A 21005-nucleotide genomic window follows, 5' to 3' on the forward strand; every position below is an offset into this window, starting at 1 on the left:
GTCTACACCCTTAAGTAACATCTGTTGACTCCGTTCCTACTGAACAGCACAATCTTCCATTCAAAACTAGAAAATAAGAGGGGCGTTCAATATGTAATGTTACTCCGTATGTAGTTCCGTAACCGCTTGTTATTTTTAGATGCGGTTTTCGGCACATTGTGGAGCAATTTATTGGAAATACAATGCTATATAAATTATAAATACCGGTTGTTTCAAAGTAAAACTATAATCATTTGAGTGAGGTATACTGGACAATTTTATGTTCAAAATATTGAGATTGTCATATGCAATTCCTTGATTCTACTATTCAAAAACTAGAACTATAGTTCAATTTTTAGTTTAAACAGATAAAACAAATCATAAAAGAAATTTCTAGTATCTAAAGTTGATACTAGTATACTAGTCTCGATTGCGAAACTAGTTCTGACAACTTTGATTAATCGCTCTCAACACCCATTTCAGATGGAATCAACCTTAAGTTTAGATTTTTTAGTTGTGTTGTAAAATTAAAAATGCAATAAATAATTTAAAACAAACACAAACTCATCTCAAATTGCTGTATCTTGTAGAAAATTGATAGTATTTTGTGATTTTACGAGTTATTCTATTTTCCTGAGACTCTGAATGCCCAGGACAAACCTAAATTATGATTATGGTCTAGTATACCTGAGTACACCTCACTCAAATGATTATATTTTTACTTTTAACCTACCAATTGTTTTAATTGATACAGCATTGTGTTCCCAATAAATTTCTTTATAATGTGCCGAAAACCGCATCTAAAAATAGCTAGCGGTTACGGAACTACATACGGAGTAACATTACATATTGAACGCCCCTCGTAGTTACGTTATAAGGAATGACACGATATGTAACATCAAACCCGTAAAACTACAGTCACACATACGGATATGTCCGTGCGCTGAGATACGGTGCGGATAGGATTAGTCTGTGGGAGTATAACTACGGAGCAGTACGTCTTAGTACGGGAAAAATGGTGAGAAACAGGAAACAAACAAAACAATACAGGACGCGAATAAGTACGGATAGGTACGAGGTACTACGTTGAATTACGTTTTACTGCGCCTTACAACTTGCCCAGCGCACGGACGGGTCTGCGGTAAACTACGTTGAGCTATGCTTAAGTACGAGCATCGGAAAACTACGTTCAGCTACGGCGAGGTACGTAACAGCACGGATAACGCTTAAGTACGTTTAACTACGGATGAATAAGTTTCAGAAAAGTTTGACTAAAGTCACGCTTAAATGGCTACGGTTCGCTCAAACTTTTCTGCATGTTCAAAAGTTGGAAAAACTTGCAAGTTTGGAATAAGTTTTGAATACGTTTTGACCACGTTCTGGTACGGATTAATACGAATGACTACTCTGAGGTACGGCTCAGGTACGGATCGATACGGATTACTACGTTTCTTTCCGTAGCTAGACGTAGCTATCCGCGCCGTATGTGTGACTGGGGTATAAGAGGGTGTTACGTGAATTATGGTTCCAGATATTAGACATACATCATGCTAATTGTCAATATAATAGTAGTTAAATCTTTCTGAATCTTTAAGACAATGAAATAAAATAATGTCGGTCCTTCGCTCAGTAGATATCAATTTTCATTGCCTAAAACTCTTGTCCATGAATTTGGTTCACAATATATTTATGAAAGCTTGCAATATATTAACGAAGACATGTTGCTTTAATGTTATTCGAGTTAAACTAAACGTGTTATAACAATCCATTGATAAATAAAGCTGAGATTGGTGAACGATAATGAGAAATATTTATTTGTAAATTTCAGAGACAAGCCTTGTGAAAAACTTAGAACCACCTATGATTAAAGTGTCAGGATTTCCAGACAATATCGATGAAGAAATCCTTGAGATGGTATTTGAAAATGAGAAGAAACAAGGGGGCGGCAAAATTAAAGCTGTAACCATTGACATCAGTGAACACACTGCAATCATTGAATTTGAAGACCTCAAAGGTATCAATGAAAAGCATCAATATCACTTGTTATAAATTTACAGTTTTTTCACATCACTGTAGAAAACAAATGCACATAATTAGAATCCTTTAAGTTACTAGACTTATATGTATGAACAAAACAACAGGTTTTAAAGTATAAAATGATAAAATCTTTAACATTTATTATGATTATAAATCGCTGTTATACATGCAATATGGCACAAATGTTCTAGAATAAAGGACTGAATGGCAGCTATATGATACGTTGATTGACACAAGAACATAAGCTGGCATTACAAGAAGTTTAAATAAACTGAATCTGTTAGAAAATCCTACGGAAGCTTAGGACTAAAGCAGATATAATGAAAGCAAATATTGTTATTTTTAGTCTTTTCAGAAGAGGTAATAAAACGTACATTATCGCTCACGCTCTCAAGTAATTTCCTTCATAGAAGCTCTTTTATTCAGGACTCCTTAATCACAAACGTACTGGAATAATAAATACTAAGTCTAAGATTTTGCGATACTCAGAGACTATTGTTGTGAAAGTTAAGGAATTCTGAAATAATGTCCTTGAGTCTTTTCATGTTTTTTTCTCATGAGAGAGGTAATAACATGGGCTACATAACCATCAGGTTGTCTAGACATGGACAAAGTGGAACATTTTATACAAAGCATTGAATGAATTCAATAGTTCTTAAGATCAAAAGCTCATAACGATACTGACTGAAAGCGCTGCCATTGTTACGAAGTTTAAATTGTGTATAAGCAGTGTATAAGCAGACCTTTGGAAGTTTAGAAAGCAGTCAATCCTAATAATAGTACACTGAGTCCCTACTAAAGTAGTTAAAAAGTGTAACACCAAGTTAAGCATACCTTTATTGTACTCGAAAAGAAAACATTAAACGGAATGAATGATCCCAAAAGAACAGAACTAATAACAACATTAGGTCCAAAAACGGGGTAACTTTACTCCACTTAATGACTGCTGTTATGAGGATTAAAAGGGCAATATCCCACACAACCTCTCTCATTAAATGAACTCCGTGATCCCTAAGGTTCAGAAATAACAAAGCGATCAGTAAATTGCTGACACATGAGAGGCTTTTCAGTCACGGTGGTTGTTTAAGGAGGAATGTGGTCAGCATCAGTTGTGATTCTTAAACACTGCACTCCCTCTGACTAATTTCTATGAATATGTGAAGTATGAAGTCAATTCTATAGCTAGTGTTTGGGTTATGCCCCGGACAAGGTTTTCAAAAAAGGGAGATAATTTAACAATCGGACCACTTAGATTTATGGTTCCGTCTCACTGCACCCGCTCTCACTGACCACTATTAATATTTTACTTATGAAGTCAATAACTTACGTAGTATTAACGTTATGCCTCAACAAGGTTTTCAAAAATGGAAAATAATTTAAAAATGATACCACCTAGAATTACGTTAAACATGAACAATGACATTTTTCTTTGCAGCTGTGGAAATTGTGATGACAAAACGGCCTATAACTATTGCAGGAAAAGAACTCTGCATCGAAAGTACGTGCTTAAATTGAATTTCTTTGTGTTGTTTACATCCCATAGTTTATATCAATTGATAAAGCGTTCAACAATACCCGCTTTATTTTACTAAACTAACCATTTGTTATGCTCAGTTCCATTTCAACAGCGAAAACCAACATCAGCTGTCTGTCATTTAAAACTAGAAAACAATTACCTGGATAAGTTGTAAGGAATTAGGGCAAGATATTAACTGAACTGTATGAAAGACCATTGTGTAAATGCTTCTGTCGTCTACCTGTTTGATCGATCAAAACTGTAAGAGATTGTTACGTGAATTGCAGCTTTATTTTGCAAGTTGATTCCTGATATAATTCATACGTCATGCTAACGGTCTATAGAATCTTTCGGAATCTTTCCACCCACTAAATATATATTTGTATTGTCCAAAACTCCTGCCAATAACAGAGTCTGGTGCAACAGATTTATTTTGGAAGATTAGAATATATTTACGTGGAAATGTTGCTTTTATGCTAGTGGATATATCTTACAAGTTTTGTAACAATTCATTTATAAATAAGGATGAAAATGAGGTATTTAGTGCTATTGATGTGTACATTTGTTATAAAAGGTTCATATCTTTCAGAGATAAGCCTGATGAAAAACTTAGAAACTCCTATGATTAAGGTGTCAGGGTTACCAGACCATATCGATGAAGAGATCCTTGAGATGGTATTTGAAAATGAGAAGAAACAAGGAGGCGGCAAAGCTAAAGCTGTAACCATAGACGGCAATGAACACTCTGCTATAATTGAATTTGAAAACCCAAAAGGTATCAATGAAAAGTATCAAAATCAGTGGTTATTGATTTACTTTAATTCCCATCACATACCTTCCTGTAGAACAAATACACTGCATCGGAAGAATCCTTTCAGTTAACTTCCATGATTAGGCTCAATCAGACCGATCCCGCTACATTTGCATGTGTGTCGTGTTTGGTGACCTCCGGTTTACAGCTTTTTCAATTTAATTGTTTGCCTTTGAGAGAACAAACAATAAATCTCAGTTGTATATATAACATATGACAGATTGATCGGTATTAGTATATGAACTGGCATTGCAATAAGTTTAAATAGATTGAATTTGTTAGAAAATTCCTATCGGAGGCTTGAACGCATCCAAGCATATTGATATCAGTTATAGATTGAGTCTGTTCAGGAGTGGTAATAAAATGAATGTGCAATATCGCCTATGTTAGCAAGCAACCACTTCGGGGAGACTCTATTATGAAATATTCCATAATCACCGTCACACAGAAATAATACAACATTTTACGATACTTAGAGACTGCTTTTGTGAATGTTAATCAGTCCTTTAAGAAGATACTTTGGAGGCATAGAAGGCAAGTGATAGTAGCAGACTCATTTTAGTTGAGTCTGTGCATGAGAGAGATAATAATATGGGCAACACCACGAACACCGTACACGGTAGGCCGGCCGCCTTGCGAGCTCCGCACGACCTGTCTACGATGTCAGTAATAATATCATATTTTTGCCGAACTGATTTATTCCTGTCGCACGTAGTAGTGCTGTGCGAGCGCCGTACGAACCAACGAGCACCGTACGAGGTACGGCCGGGCTCCTTTCGAACTCCGGACGACTTGTCTGCGATGTCCTTACGGATATCCTACGATTGCATCCTCTGACAAACGTACGAGGCCCGTATGTACTGTGACCAAACGCTACGATTGTACAGAGACCGTAAGGATTCTAAAATTAGTGGACCCGTACGATTTTTAAAACCGAGGCATAAGTAAGAACCATGATATTTTCTTTTGCAGCTGTAGAAATTGTGATGACAAAACGGCCTATTACTATAGCAGGAAATGTGCTTAGCATCACAAGTACGTGCTTTAATTGAATTTATTCTTGCTACTGTTTATTTTTATGATGCTCTATTGATAAAAACCTTCAACAACATTCGCTTTATTAATACCGTTTTTGATCATGGAGCCAACAGCGATCAGATTATTAAAAAAATTAAAGGGTTCATATTTCCACCCTTGTTTCAGAATGAGGTATCATAATATTCAGTGCATTGACTTACAGTACTAGTGATAAAAGGTAAACGGTAGTAAATCCAGTTTAATACTATTAATTTAAAAGTAATATATGTATTCATATGTCAAACATCATTACAATGAAATGTTAAGTTCATATTTTTCAGAAACATCAGCTTTAATGAAAAATGCAAAACCATCTATGATTAAAGTGTCGGGATTACCAGATGTTATCGATAAAGAGATCCTTGAGATGGTATTTGAAAATAAGAAGAAACAAGGAGGGGGCAAAGTTAAAGCTGTAACCTTAGACGGCAATGAACACACAGCTATTATTGAATTTGAAGACCCAAACGGTATAAATGCTATTCAGATGTTTAACATTCACTGTCTATAATATTTTAACAATCAATGAAATAGTAACAATACGTACTGTGAGAAAAGATGGTCATGGACTCAGAAGAATTAAACTTGTCGACCTTTCCAAATGATTCCCTCTCGTTGTTATAAACTTTACAAATATTAAAACTACTTACTCTTGTATATTTATATCTAAAATTTCTGAATTTATCGATTCACATTTTATAACAACCTTGGTTGAACCAGACGTCTGCTATTAAACATCGCAAAGTGGAAGTCAGACGTGTATATATTTTGTTAAACATAAAATTCGATAATAGGTATGAACGCCAGTGGCGTAATCTTTGTCAAATGGAATCTATAAAATATTATTTCCGAAGAATATTTGGTCGATACTAATCAATTTATTCATATGTGTAAATGAGAATTCTAGGATTCTCTGTTTTGGGTTGTTGGTAATAGCGGAGGCATTCTTCACAAAATTATATCATGTACTGGAAGGAATAATAAACCAACACATAAACAAACCAAACATTATCATGTAACCTAGATTATTAAATATTTTTGTAACACTTTATTATTGCTATGCTAAAAAGTATGGGGACTGATTGCTGCTATTTCGTGTTTGTGTGTTGACGGAGCGAAACCACGACAACACGAATATTTGTCGAGCGTTCATGTTTTTTTTTGTGTGTGTTTTGGTGTCAGGGCAAAATCACGACACATTCTACACAAAAATTCGACGTTTAGAGGTTGCCGACACTACAATTTTTTTTGTCGTGTTTATAAATTTGTCGCGTTTTCGTGTTGGTGGGTATAAATAGGCCGTGTTGGCTCCCTTTATTTCTCGAGTGTTCGTGTTTTCGAACCGCTAACACGAAAACACGACAGATATCTAATTTGTCGAGTTTTCCTGTTTTCGACCCACCAACAAGGAAACACGACAGATATCTAATTTGTCGAGTTTTCGCCAGGCCGATAAGAAAACACGACAAATATCTAATTTGTCGAGTTTTCATGTTTTCGTTTTGGCGTATTCCGTTAGACATACGCACAACAATAATTGAACTGAACACAACATAACTGCTTGCAGAAGTATGATAAAAACAACGTATAAGTTTAGAATTAGGATTGACCTCAGTTTCCAAAACGGGCTTTGGTGGTCAACTTTGACGTCTCGTGTACAAAAACTGGTTGGCTCTATTGATATAAAATAAACTGTGTCTTGTTTGAAATATTGTCAACTTTACACATGCAAAATTTCAAGACGCTACTCGAAAGTTCGCAAAGTGTCGCGTGCTACCTTAAACGACGAACTAATGACTTGTGCCTTTTTACCCTTCACCAACATTTTATTGTATTTTCTCATAATGTATCAAAGCAATTTCTTACTAGAATAAGAAAACAAAACATTTTTGATAATGACCAAATCTGATAAAGTATGTGTTTTTTGACTGTTACGTCGATATAATGACACTAATTCAATGACGATAATGTAGAATTACAATCTTCACATTGTATGTGTACTAAGGAAGAAGTCTTGTGCTCTGCCACGCGTTTAGTGTTTTATAACAATATCAAAATAGTAAAATCAAAGCCCTTACTTAACGAGGGAACTCATAATGATGTTAATCTTTATAGAGGCCATCGCGCATACATAATCATTTTTTTCTAATTATAATAAAATCAAAGTCCTTATTTAACAAATTAACTCCTTTGAATACGTTAATCTTCATAGAGGCCGTCGCGTAAACTTAATTACTTTTCTAATTTTACAGGCTCGGATTCAGGACCGGGCCCGGATCCACCTAACAGGCAGGAGGACCTATCCCCTTCCTTGCCCACTGTATTCGGTCGCCTTCATTCTTAACTGGTGCCCTTTTACCTGACCCCCACTCCAAATGAAATATTACTGGATCCAGGCCTGTTATGCATACACACTGTACTCTTGAAACGATAAATGAACATCTGACATATCATTGTACTGTGTATAATCTCAAATGTCCTAATACAGCAAGAAAAATGTTTCTAAAAACCTCTGCTCTGCTACTGGCTTCAGAATAACTCGTTTTATTAGAGATGGATGGAAAGTATTTGACGTGTTTTAGTTTGAAAACACGAACACTCGATAATTTAGATATATGTCGTGTTCTCGTGTCGGCGGGGCGAGACCATTAAAACTTCACAAATAAAGGACAAGAACACGACATATTCATACCCGCCAACATAAGAAAAATATATTTGTCGGGTCGTCGCCCACTACATTTCGAGTTTTCACGTAGAATGTGTCGTGCTTTCATGTTTCCGCCCCGCCAACACGAAAACTCGACGAAAATGGAATTTGTTGAGTGTTCGTGTTGTCGTGTTTCAACATGAAATGGCAGAAATCAGCCAACATAGAAAAATGCTTTCATTCCGGCGTTTAGACGTTTTTATGAAATATTTTGCATTTTGCGCTTAAATCGGTCACAATTTTTGGGAAATTGTAATTCTATTCAGCATTTTTTTAAAACTCTGCCTGAAGAAAGTGATTGAGACACTTCTATTACAACACCCATTTCAACCATATTTTTATTATTATTATGTTTTGTATTTATTTAACTGGATGCGCGGGGAACATGATTTGTGTCTAAGTTGTATTTTTTGCCTTCTCTAATTGTAAAACATTTACAAATGAGATACCGCTTTTGCATGATTTGGCAATTATCCGCTTTCCTTTTCAGCAAAGTGTTTTGAAGTGAAAAGCTGAAATTCATTGTTCATAGTCAAATTCAGAATCAATGAATATTTTGTAAAGGAAAATACTATTCAGAGTCTGGTTTATCATTTCAATCAAAACTGTTTATACAAATTTGACTGATGAAACCAGTAAATGAAAGTATGTTGTCAAAAGATGTTGATTACAAAATGTATTATGATATTTACGAACTTATTTGATAGAACGAAATAGTGTAATATTTGTATCCATTTGAAGCCTGACATAATATAATAGGGTTAACAAAACAGTAGCGCGATCTGGGATGCTGTATTTGGCTCGAGTGGATTTTGTCAGACGCGCATGCGCATCCTTCCTTGCAAAATCCAAGAGAGCCGAATACAAAATCCCATATCTAGCTACTGTTGTAATGACCCTTTTAGTATGTACCACACGACGAAAACCACTCACATGCGGCGAGTGTGATCCGTCCTTGCAAAATCCACGCTAGCCGAATACAAAATCCCACATCTAGCTACTGTTGTAATGACCTTTTTATTATATACCTCAAGACGAAATCTTAAAGATGTTTTTCACAATTATTTCTAGCGGACAGAATTTTTTGTAACTCTGCATATTTATAGATTGATGTATGACAAGTTAAAATAAAAAATAAAAATAATACGTACCCGTGCTTCTTTTTTCAATACTCAAAGTATATTAAGAACACCAAATCGGTATTTTTGTCCGAAGAAACAGTACATACATGTCATAATAAAACTACTGCAAACAATTATTTATTCGAAGTTTCAATCTGATGTTACTGTTTATGCATCCGAATTTATAACACCACTATAACTATGCATAAAATGTCAACATATAGATATATCAACTCAGAAAAATTACTCTTGACAGATGTCGAAAGTATCTGAAACTGAGAAAAACACGAAGTATTTCTTAATGATATGAAAAATCTAGCGGACAGAATTTTTCCATATTTTAATTATGTAAGCTAGAACTAAGACAAAAAAATCTAAACCAAAAAAATAATATCGACCTATGCTTGTTTTCAAGAAAAATTAAAAAATATTCACTCCACCCACAAAAGTATTTTTTCATTACCCCACCCACCTTAAAATTATGAACATTTTTTCCTTACAAAACAAATTGCACAATGTTATTATCAGTTCCTTAACCAATATTCTTACTCACATGCGGAATAATGCTCCTTTAAGGTTGCATGCCTCTTGGTCAAATACTTTTTCAGATACGTGCTACACAAGCTTTCACATCCCATTTACGTATATATTTGACCACGTCAAGGGACAAAAATCTGTTTTTATTGAGTGAAACCTCAAATAAAAGCACTGGTGCACAACTTCGCATGCAGAATTTAATTCTTGTGTGGTTTCATGACTCTTGGCACATATAATTTTGAGGTACATGCGACACAAATGTTTAGACACTTTATGTACAATTTGACTATCAAGGGCCATAACTCTGGTCTTATTACGTGAAATGCGGGATGGGACACAAAAAGTATAACAACATTTTTAGGAAGTCACATTTGAACTTGAAGGAGATATATCTACGTTAAGATTTTCTGGAATTTTATTTGACTTGGAGTCGGCTGCATCATTACTGGACGAAATAGTTTACTTTCAAATTGGCTGTCCACAATGTATTCGATTCGAGCACTTCCTACAATTACTCCTCCAATAAAACACCATCATTTTTAAAGGTAAAATATGGATGCACGGCCTATATTGTCAGTACATACGATATATTTTGCGCGAGTGCGCTGCATATACGACAATTATGCACTTTCGGCGGCGAATTCTGAACTTTACAGTAAATATCGCTTGCTGCGCGATTGAGCTGCGCACAAAACATTGTGATGAACTCCTTTAAATGTTTTTTTTTTTTTTTTTTTTTTTTTTTTTTTTTTTTATGTTAAAATGAAATGAGTGATGTTTCTGAGTGCGCTATTTATATAACTGTGTAACCTCATGCATATTGATTAAAGTAGTCCGGCAACATACAAAACGGAAGGTACAATACAGGATTTTGGAAGTTACCATACGGGATTTTTTTCAGCCTGTTCGTATATCTTTGTGAAATGCAAGCTGTGTTTTTGACAGAATTCATATAGGTATATAGTAAGTATTTATATTTTGCAGCTGTGGACATTGTGATGCGAAAACGACCTATAACTATAATAGGGACCGAACTTAGCGTCACAGTTTGTGGTTAGTATTTCATTGTTAGTAATTCCTTATATTCTAACAAAATGTCAAAAGCCTAAAATTAATAACTGTATTCATCTGCTAGCCTGGTAAGTTTTCACTGCCGCTATTGTTGCCCAGAAACATATTCATTTAAAGTTAACTTGCACGGTTTAACATTTTGTTTACGATAATAACCAACCAAAATGGATGGAACAATACCTTATTCCCAGGTATAAGAATATTTTTCCTCAGAATTGGTGATGTGACACCTCTAAAGGAATACTTCTTAAATATATCTCCAGTTTCAAAGTTTTATTATCAAGCATTATCCAGAACAAACACTTTACGAAGTTTTATTCAAAATGTTCAGCTTTACATTTTACCATGGTGGACCCCTTCCAATTTACATGCGAAGGTTCAAATTGTTATAATTATAAATAACATTGATAAACATAAATAGTTCATAATATACGGATGATAAATGTTGTTTATGCACAATTAAAAGTATACTGAACAGCAGAAAAAAACAAACTATCCAGGTATATAATAGGGGTATTTTCAAAATATCACTTAGATTTATAAATTTGACTTGTTTTCTTCATACCACATTACACTTGAAGAACTTCACGTGTTAATTTAAAAAACAAACGATCAGCCGTGCGTGAAGTCAGTAGTCCAACAATAGCCGTTTTGCACAAAATTTTGGCTATACCTTCGTTGAATTGTAATATCCTAAGTGTACGCTTGCGCTGAATTTGATTCAGTCGTGTCATGCAACCAACAATATTTTTTAACTTTATGCTGTTTTTCAAGTGAGTCAATCATCAATGTTTCCAATGATAATAAAATTTTACAAATAAAATCATTAATTGCATGTACACGTGAATTTTGTGCATAACGGCTATTGTAGGACTACTGACTTCACGATTGATCGATTTTTTAAATTTACAACATAAAGTTGTTTAAGTGTTATGTAGTAAGAAGTAATTAAGTCGAATTTATAAATAAGTTTTTTATTACAAAGTACCCCAGTAATACATCTGGATAGTTTCTTTTGCTGTTCAGTATAAAAAAAAATATCATCAATCGAAATATCCTTCACCGAGAGAAATTTCACGAGCGGCGTTAAAACAAACGATATGTTCTTCAAGGGAGATGCCTTATCAATACATGATGAATTTGTTTAATAATGTTCCAACAAATCTACCATGCATGTAAACGCACAAACATGATCGTAGTTTTACACTAAAACAATCAAAGAACCTTTCAAGACGATGTGATAACACTGATAAATGATTATCTGATATACCTACTTTTTACCGGGGAATGCGAAATTTTATCATGCTTATTACTTTTAGATACCATTTAAAGCGGCATCGTAGAAAATAAAATAATATTAATGCACACTACTAATATATATTACAGGGCAAGCTTGTGAAACAACAAATATTGGTTTGACTAAGATTGATTCATTGAGCGAACCCCAGGGATCAGATGATGGTAAATATAGTGTCAGTGTTTGGTATTTTAGCTCTCTTGAACCTTGTTCCTGTTAAGCTATTAGTACTGGTGGATGGTACGGAGTCCGTGGCCAATCATCCTGCGTCAATATATTACTTAAACATCTTTTCCTCTGAAACTTCTAGTCAAAATTTCACCAAACTTCGTCAGCACCATTCTGGCATAGACCTCCGTCAAGTTGTTTAAATGTCATCTTGATCTATTTTAGGGGCCACCTTGAAAAACTTCTTCTTAGGCTTAGGAACCACCTGATTGATCTTCATCAAATTTTTATCTGTACCATCATTATTAGGTTTTCTCAAAGACATGCGAAAATGGGGTCACTTGACCCTATTAGAGGCCACCAGATCCAAGAATAGAAATACATTTAAAACTACGTCTTTTCATGAATCTCCGGGTTGATCTGCATAAAACTTGGTCTATAATATCATTTATGGCTTCTCCTAAATAAGTCCGAATGTGGATGCCAAATTATGGGCCACTAGAGCTATAACAGAAATATCTTTAAATAACGTCTTCTCAGCAACCGCTGGATGGAACTTCACCAACCTTGGTGTATAGCATATTTATAAGGCCATCTCTCTCATTTATTCCACTTTGGGGCGCTTTTATGCACCGTCAGACCTATAAGAGAAGTGTGTTTAGAAGATAACTTCTTCTTATGAACCACTTGATTCGGCATCGAATATGATTTGTAGCATCATTGTATGTTCCGCTACCAATTGTTTTCAATTAAGGACTGCTAGAGCTAAACATGGAAAACTTTTAGATGACTTCTTGTCATGATCTTCTTGATGAATCTTCATCAAACTAGGTCTGGGGTATCATTATAAGGTCCTCTACTAAAATTACTCAACCTAGGACATTTGTCCCCCATTAGGGGCTAAAAGTAGAAAAAACCTTTGAACAAATTCTTCTCATAAACTGCTTGATGGCTTATCATAAGACTGAATCTGTGTCATCATTATAAGGTCTCAATGACATGCCACATTTATTCAGATAGGACACGTCACCCCTTTTAGGGGCTACTAGAGCTAAATAAGAAATACATTTAAACGATATTTTCTCATGAACCATTGGATAGACCATCATAAATCTTAGTCTGTAGCATCATTAAAAGGTTCCCTTCGTATCATGATTAAATAGGCTGGTTGGTTCTGCCTAGAGACCACTAGAGATTACACTAGAAAAATCGTTAGAACATCTCCTTCTCATGTACCGCTTGATAAATCTTTATCAAACTTGGCATGTAACATCATTGTAAGGTCCTATCCAATAAGCCCCTTTCACGGACCACTAGAGCTGAAAATAAGACAATTCCTTTAAAAGACTTACTCCCAACAAACGCATGATCTATTTTTATTACATTTTGTCAGTATCGTCATAGTAATGATTACACTTGGTCCTTTTAAGAAGACACTAGAGCTAAATATTGATTTCTTTGAACAACTTATTATTCTATCATAAAGTTGGTTTTAATGGTTATTCATATTTGGGTGGTCAAATCAAAATATAGAAAACAATTAAATAACTTTTATTTTAATGAACTGCCTGAAGAATGTTTACCAAACTTTGTCAGAAGCAAAATCAAATAGTCGGTTCAATTTTCAGGTGAGCGAGGTAGGCCAATTTCGGCCTCTTGTATTGTTTTCATTTATTAGTTTAGTGTTGCTGCTTCGTTATCTGTTTTAGTTTTAAATATTTTAAATCTATGCCACTGTACAAAATACATGCTTATTTCACTCATAACAATAAATAGAATTTCCTTATGAATGAAATTTAAGGTATTAGACCCCTAATACCGGTAGTAATGTTTACAAAATGGCATTTACTTGGTTTATTCTTAAAGATGGTCGTGTTTCGCACTGTCTTGCAATTTTTGAACAACTTTAAACGTGCCGTTTTTTATCAATTTTGTATAACTTATGGTATCTCCTCAAGCTCAAGTAGGTGATGGCCACTATCCAAAACGTTTGCAGAGAATTGATTTTACCATTAAATTTGATAAATGAAACATCAGACTATAAGAAACAGTTTTAAAACATAAAATACAAATGCCAATATCATTTTTAAACCGATCTGTGAGACAGAATTCTAACTCCAACATTGAAAAATTAAGGTCGTATCCTGTGGTTCTGTTTTGAATTTTGCTTACGTCATTCAAAAATAATCTTGAGGCAGACGTAAAGCCTACCTAAATTTCTTTCACAACATGTAATATAAAGAGTGAAGGCAAAATAGAGAACTTTTACCGCATGCTACTCAATAGTTTTAAAGATGTCTAACTCTACCCCTTCCGTTTCAGAGGTAAATTCACTTTGAACAGCAAGAAATCGCTTATCATTTTTTTCCACTTATGTACAATGAATCAATTATAAGTCTTGAAAGAAGTAAACAATTACTAGACATAAAGGAAAAGAAGGGGGAAAAAATGGTCCCAGTATGGCATGAACCTACGACCCCCCACCCCACCCCCCCCACCCCACCCCCCGGAGAATTGCAGTAAAAGTAGATTTATGGTGGGAATTGAATACTCTTCAAAAAGGAGGTACTTTATTACGGTTCTAATACCTTAAATTGTATAATACTACGGTAACGAACACCGTCTAGTCTAACAATGTCCACACGGTCAAAACAATTCCATTATTGTCATGCATAACAAAAGACCTTGACCGGCATGCTTAACCAAGAGATATAAACGCATTTCGGTATCCAAGGAAGCTGTCATTTAAGTAGCCAGCAGGAAACAATATTTGGAATAAATAATAGACTGTACTAATCGATGGTCCCAGTGTTCGGGCTCTTTTTCAAAATTTATGATGTATGGTTATCACATTTTTAGGTTTAAGCAATTCTGTCAACTGGACTAATAAAAGACAACGTGTATCGACGTAAGGAACTACCTTTTACCTTATTTGAAAATAGTATGCTAATGCATTTATGTTAACCGCGACAACCACCACAACTCAGTGGAAGATTGTATGGAGGAAAATCAACTGAAGACATAACTAGATTGATAAACGGGCTTTATTAAGCCATAACTCAACAAAGAATAAACAATATAAAATCCAAAGCTAGAAATTATTACGTATCTAAACTTTTTGGTATATTTTTTGACATATCTGGGCGAAAAAAATTCCGCCAAGGTAAATATGCAAAATACAAGTAACCTTGCAATTTAAGTTTGGTTCTTTGGAATACTCTAGGCCAAATACGGTGGCCATAGTTTAATTATATCTTGAATAAATGCCCGTGCATAAGTTTGTTTGTTTGTTTTTGGTTTAACGCCGTTTTTCAACAGTATTTCAGTCATGTAATGGCGGACAGTTAATCTAACCAGTATTCCTGGATTCTGACTAATGATTTCAGACACAATGTCGTTTATCAAATAGTCACGGACAACATACGCCCCTCCCGGGGATCGAACTCACGACCCTTCGATCCATAGACCAACGCTCTGCCTTCTGTGTTAAGCGAGCGGGCCGTGAATAAGTTAAAATATCGATAATATCCGGCGTCCAACAAGTGATAAGAATATATTTTCTCAGAACTAAACTAAGATTACAGAAAGTAAAGTTAATTTCGCTATCAAGCCGAGGCAAAACTCCTTAATCAGCCCGTATGAACCAGTATCTCTAGAGTTTTGGCTCTTGAATCAGTCAAAACTGACCGTGTTATTTCGATTATTTTCTTGATTACTAGAGTATTCTTATTTGATCAAAACCATACTCATGCAGAATATGTTTCACTGTAAAATCTATGTCAAGTTCCATAGCCAGCCAGTTCAATATGTTATATCTTGCATTGACCATAATAACCAGCATTAGTTAGAATTGAAAATATCGGTATCCGTCTAATAACTAGAATAGATTTTCCCAGGACAAATTAGACTTATACAAAGTATGTATCTCTTTAAAATGTAAGCCAAGCTTGAAATATTGTAATAAGCCGGTTTAAACCAACATGAAATGTGCAAGGGCTCTTTAATCAGTCAATTTGAAAATAGACCGCTCGATAACTATAAGTAATTTCCCTTTGATATTACCCGGCATTACCGTTAACTACTTTCCCTTCCTTTAGTTTGCATGATGAATAAACAAGATATATTTAAGTGAGAATCACTTCCCTCTGACCTTGCGATCGGATTAATATTGCAATAAAGCTAAATAGAAGACAGATGTATGCCGTGAGAATTTTGTGCTTTCGTTAGCTGTTGTGATATCCCTGTGTCTATCGTCACAACATTTTACTTTAAACACTCAATTTTGGCTTACTCTTGATGAAATATGGTCTGAATGACTCAATGGACATGAGCGTAATGTTTGTATGGAGATAAAAATAGGTCGAGTTTAAAATCGGGCTATCAAACTCTACCTTATTAAGCCAAATTATAGACTAAACCTTTTTTTACAACTGGAGAGTACGTTTTTTATAAAGTTTTTTTTTTGAAAAAGGTTCATTTAGTGACAAAAAAACAACAGGCTCAATAGGTTTAATCATAGAAAAATCTTTGTCACTCATGATTCACATTGAGTGATAATCAGTTTTATAATATCAAGTGATTTCTTTATGGTTGGCAAAACTTGTCTAAATACGATGTAAGTTAAACATATCGGTTTGTATTCTTTCAGCTGAAAGATCCAGTGTAAAAACCGCCAATCAAAAACAGCAACTGACTCGACAAATTGCCGGTCAACAACAACCAGAACAGCAGTCAACTGGAATTAATACCTGCAAAGGACAGCAAGCACAGCTGCCGACTGACATTGATCATCCACTACAACAGCTAACCGGAACTATTACTTGCCATGAACAACCAATACAACAAGCCCCTGGAACTGTATATAGTCAAGGACACACAGTTCAACTGTTACCTGGCACTGGTATTGGTCATGAAAAATCAGTACAGCAATCGAATGGAACAGGCACTGGTTCAGAAATACCAGCATATCAATCACAAGGAACTGGCACTTTTCAGGAACAACCATTACAACACCCAACTGGAACATTTACTGGTCAAGATCTATCAGTACAACAGGCGACTGAATCCAGCGTTTGTCAAAATGTAACGGTACAACAGCCACCTGGAACCTGTCATGAACAACCAGTGCAGCAACGAACTGGAACTGGTGTTGGAGAGCAGCGGGAACATCAGCCAGCTCAAACTGTTAGATGTACAACCACAGGTAAGTTGAAAGCTTTCTATATTTGTAAACTACTATTTTTGAATAACAAATGTCGTAAGTAAATTTGACTGACCAGCTCAATTTCTGTAATACTCCAGTGTGTTACAGTCTTTGGATAGTTTATTAGCTCACTCAGTCTGTGTTTGCTTTGACACTCTCTGACAGAGCTGTATCTATGTAATACATATTGTTACCGTCCATGAATGTTTTCGAAGAACAAAAAGAAGACATAAAAATTGGTCAGGCCGCGTCCGTCCGTGCGTGAGTCCTTCCGTCTATTCGTCTTTCCCACTTCATGTTCAGTCCATAACTTTGTCATCCATCAAGAGACTTATAATTACTCGTGACAAATGTTTTTGTTAATGAGTCGGCGTGTTGCGTACAGGACCCATACCCTTGTTCTAAGGTCAGGTCACTCTTGGAGGTCAAAAATTAACATGGCCTGTTTTGTGTTCGGTCACCAGCTATGCATCTATCAAGGGATTACAAAATACTTGGCACAGATATTGTCCATATTCAGTGTAGTATATTGGTGTCTATTTAGAACTTAGCCAACTATTCTATTGATAAACTTTACATTTTGACACTTTTAACCTCTATTAAGGTATAATAAAGAAGGTTCACTCAGTTGTAATCCTTATCCACTGTTTCCATGATATAACATCAGTATCTAAATTATCCACCTGTCATCTTGTAATATCGCTGTTCTATCAAGTATTTTCCAGTTTTCGAGACGTTCATGAGAGTAAACAGTAGGTCACTAGGTTGCGGTGGGTCTTTAAAGGGTTTAAGATTTTAGTGACGATTAATGAAAAACGTTTCCGCTGAATAATATTAATATCACAATCATGACACTTGTAAGACACACTGCTTAAGGGAAGTATTAACTTTTTTTATTCACACAATTAGTGTCATTTTTTTAGCTCACCTGAACCGAAGGTTCAGGGTGGGCTACTAGTATGGGTGGATGGTCCGGTGTCCGGCGTCCGTTATCCATCGTGCATATTTTTACTTAACAATCTTCTTCTCTGAAGCTACTGGTCAGAATAAGACCAAATTTGGTCTGTAGAATCCTGGTGAGGTCCTTTGTCACGTTCATTTAAATGGGGTTACTTTGCTTCTTTTAGAGGCCGCTAGAGCTAAAACTAGAAATATCTTTAAACGACCTTTTCTTGTAAACCGCTTGATGGATCTTCATCAAACTTGGTTTATAGCATCATTATAAGGTCCTTTCCAAACTTTGTTCAAATGAAGGCACTTGGCTCCTATAAGGGGCCGCTAAAGCCTAAAATAGAAGTACTTTTAAACGACTTCTTCTCATGAACCGCGTGATTGATCTTCATCAAACTTAGTCTGTAGCATCAATATATGGTCCTCTCCCAGTTTTGTTCAAATGGGGCCACTAGAGCTAAAAATAGAAATATCTTTAAACGACTTCTTATCCTGTACCGCTCAATGGATCTTCATCAAACTTTCAAACTGTCTCTAGCATTGTTATATGGGCCTCTCCGAAGTTGGCACTTGGCCCCTAAGCTAGAAATACCTTTAAACCAGTCCTTCTCATGAACCGCTTAATTAATTTTCATCAGACTTGATCTGTAACGTTATTATAAGGTCTTCTCCCAATGTTTTTCAAATGGGGGCACTTGGCTCCCTTAAGAGGCCGCTAGAGTTAAAAATAGATATAGCTTTAAATGACCCGTTAAATGTCCCACTTTTAGAGGTAAAATAGAAATATCTTTAAACGATTTCTTCTCATGAACCGGTTGATGGATCTTCATCAAACTCTTTAGTATCATTACTAGTATATGGTCCTCTCTCAAGTTTGTTCATATAGGGGCACTTGGTCCTTAAGCTAGAAATACCTTTAAACCACTCTTTCTCATAAACCGCTTAATTCGTCTTCATCAAACTTGATCTGTAACATTATTATAAGGTCCTCTCCCAATGGTTTTCAAATGGGGGCACTAGGTCCCCTTTAGGGGCCACCAGAGTTAAAATAGATATACCTTTAAATGACTATTTATCATGAACCGCTTGATGGATCTTCATCAAACTTGATCTGTAGCATTATTATATGGTCTTCTCCCGATGTTTTCAAATGGGGTACTTTGAACCTTTTATGGGCCGCTGGAGCTAAAAAATAGATATACCTTTAAATGACCTGTTATCATGAACCACTCGATGTATCTTCATCGAACTTGGTCTTTAGCATCGTTATATGGGTCTCTCCAAAGTTTGTGCAAATTGGGACACTTGGCCCCTAAGCTAGAAATACCTTTGAACCACTTCTTCGCATGAACCGAATCTTCATCAAACTTGATTTGTAACATTATTATAAGGTCCACTCCATTGTTTTTTAAATCGGGGCAATTGACCGCTAGAGTTAAAAATAGGTATACCTTTAAATTACCTGTTAAATGTCCCACTTTTAGAGCTAAAAAAGAAATATCTTTAAACGATTTCTTCTCATGAACCGGTTAATGGATCTTCATCAAACTTGGTCTGTAGCATCATTATATGGTCCTTTCCGAAGTTTGTTCTAATGGTGGTACTTTGCCCTTAAGCTAGAAATACCTTTAAACCACACTTTTTCATGAACCGCTTAATTAAACTTCATCAAAGTTGATCTATAACATTATTATAAGGTCCTCTCCACATGTTTTTCGAATGGGTGCACTTGGTTCCCTATAGGGGCCGCTAGAATTAAGATAGATATACCTTTAAATGACCTGTTACCATGAAGCGCTTGCTGGATCTTCATCAAACTTGGCCTGTAGCATTATTATATGGTCATCTCCCGATTTGTTTATTTAATAAATGGGGTACTTGGACCCTTTTAGGGGCCACTAGAGCTTAAAATAGAAATACCTTCAAACAACTTCTTCTCGTGAACCGTTTGATGAACCTTTTTCAAACTTTGTATGTAGGATCATTATATGGTTTTCTCTAAAATTTGTTCACTTGGCGCTTGGCACTTTTAGTGGTCGCTAGAGCTGAAAATAGAAATACGTTTAAACGACACCTTCTCATTAACCGCCTGATGGATCTTCATCAGACTTGGTATGTTGCATTATTATATGGTCCTCTCCCAATTTTGTTCAAACGGGGGCACTTTAAGGGGCCGCTAGAGCTAAACTAGAAATACCTTTAAACGACTTCTTACCATGCACCGCTTGATAAATCTTAATTAAACTTGGTCTGTGGCATCATTATGGTCCTCTACCAGTTTTGTTCAAATGCGGTCATTTGTCCCACTTTTAGGGGCCGCCAGAGCTAAAAATAGAAATAACTTTAAACGACTTTTGACTATGCACCACTTGTAGGATCTTCATCAAATTTGGTATGTGGCATCATTATGGTCCTCTCCTAGGTTTGTTTAAATGGGGGCACTTGTCGCTAGAGCTAAAAATAGGAATATCTTTTAACGATTGCTTCTCATGAACCGGTTGATGGATCTCCATCAAATTTGGTCTATAGC

General features: G+C 35.5%; 1 protein-coding gene across 1 annotated transcript in view; it reads left to right on the plus strand.

The window, feature by feature from the left end:
• Positions 1 to 21005, plus strand: part of LOC123531700 (interferon-induced very large GTPase 1-like) — a 48051-nt gene that overhangs the window by 16401 nt on the left and 10645 nt on the right. The window contains exons 7-14 of the mRNA XM_053534530.1: positions 1808 to 1993; positions 3452 to 3514; positions 4122 to 4307; positions 5316 to 5378; positions 5702 to 5890; positions 10770 to 10838; positions 12243 to 12317; positions 16970 to 17524. Of these exons, the coding sequence (XP_053390505.1) occupies positions 1808 to 1993; positions 3452 to 3514; positions 4122 to 4307; positions 5316 to 5378; positions 5702 to 5890; positions 10770 to 10838; positions 12243 to 12317; positions 16970 to 17524 (1386 nt within the window). The remainder of the gene's footprint in view (positions 1 to 1807; positions 1994 to 3451; positions 3515 to 4121; positions 4308 to 5315; positions 5379 to 5701; positions 5891 to 10769; positions 10839 to 12242; positions 12318 to 16969; positions 17525 to 21005) is intronic.

The sequence above is a fragment of the Mercenaria mercenaria genome, unplaced genomic scaffold (genome assembly GCF_021730395.1).
Source record: "Mercenaria mercenaria strain notata unplaced genomic scaffold, MADL_Memer_1 contig_3776, whole genome shotgun sequence".
Classification (NCBI taxonomy): domain Eukaryota; kingdom Metazoa; phylum Mollusca; class Bivalvia; order Venerida; family Veneridae; genus Mercenaria; species Mercenaria mercenaria.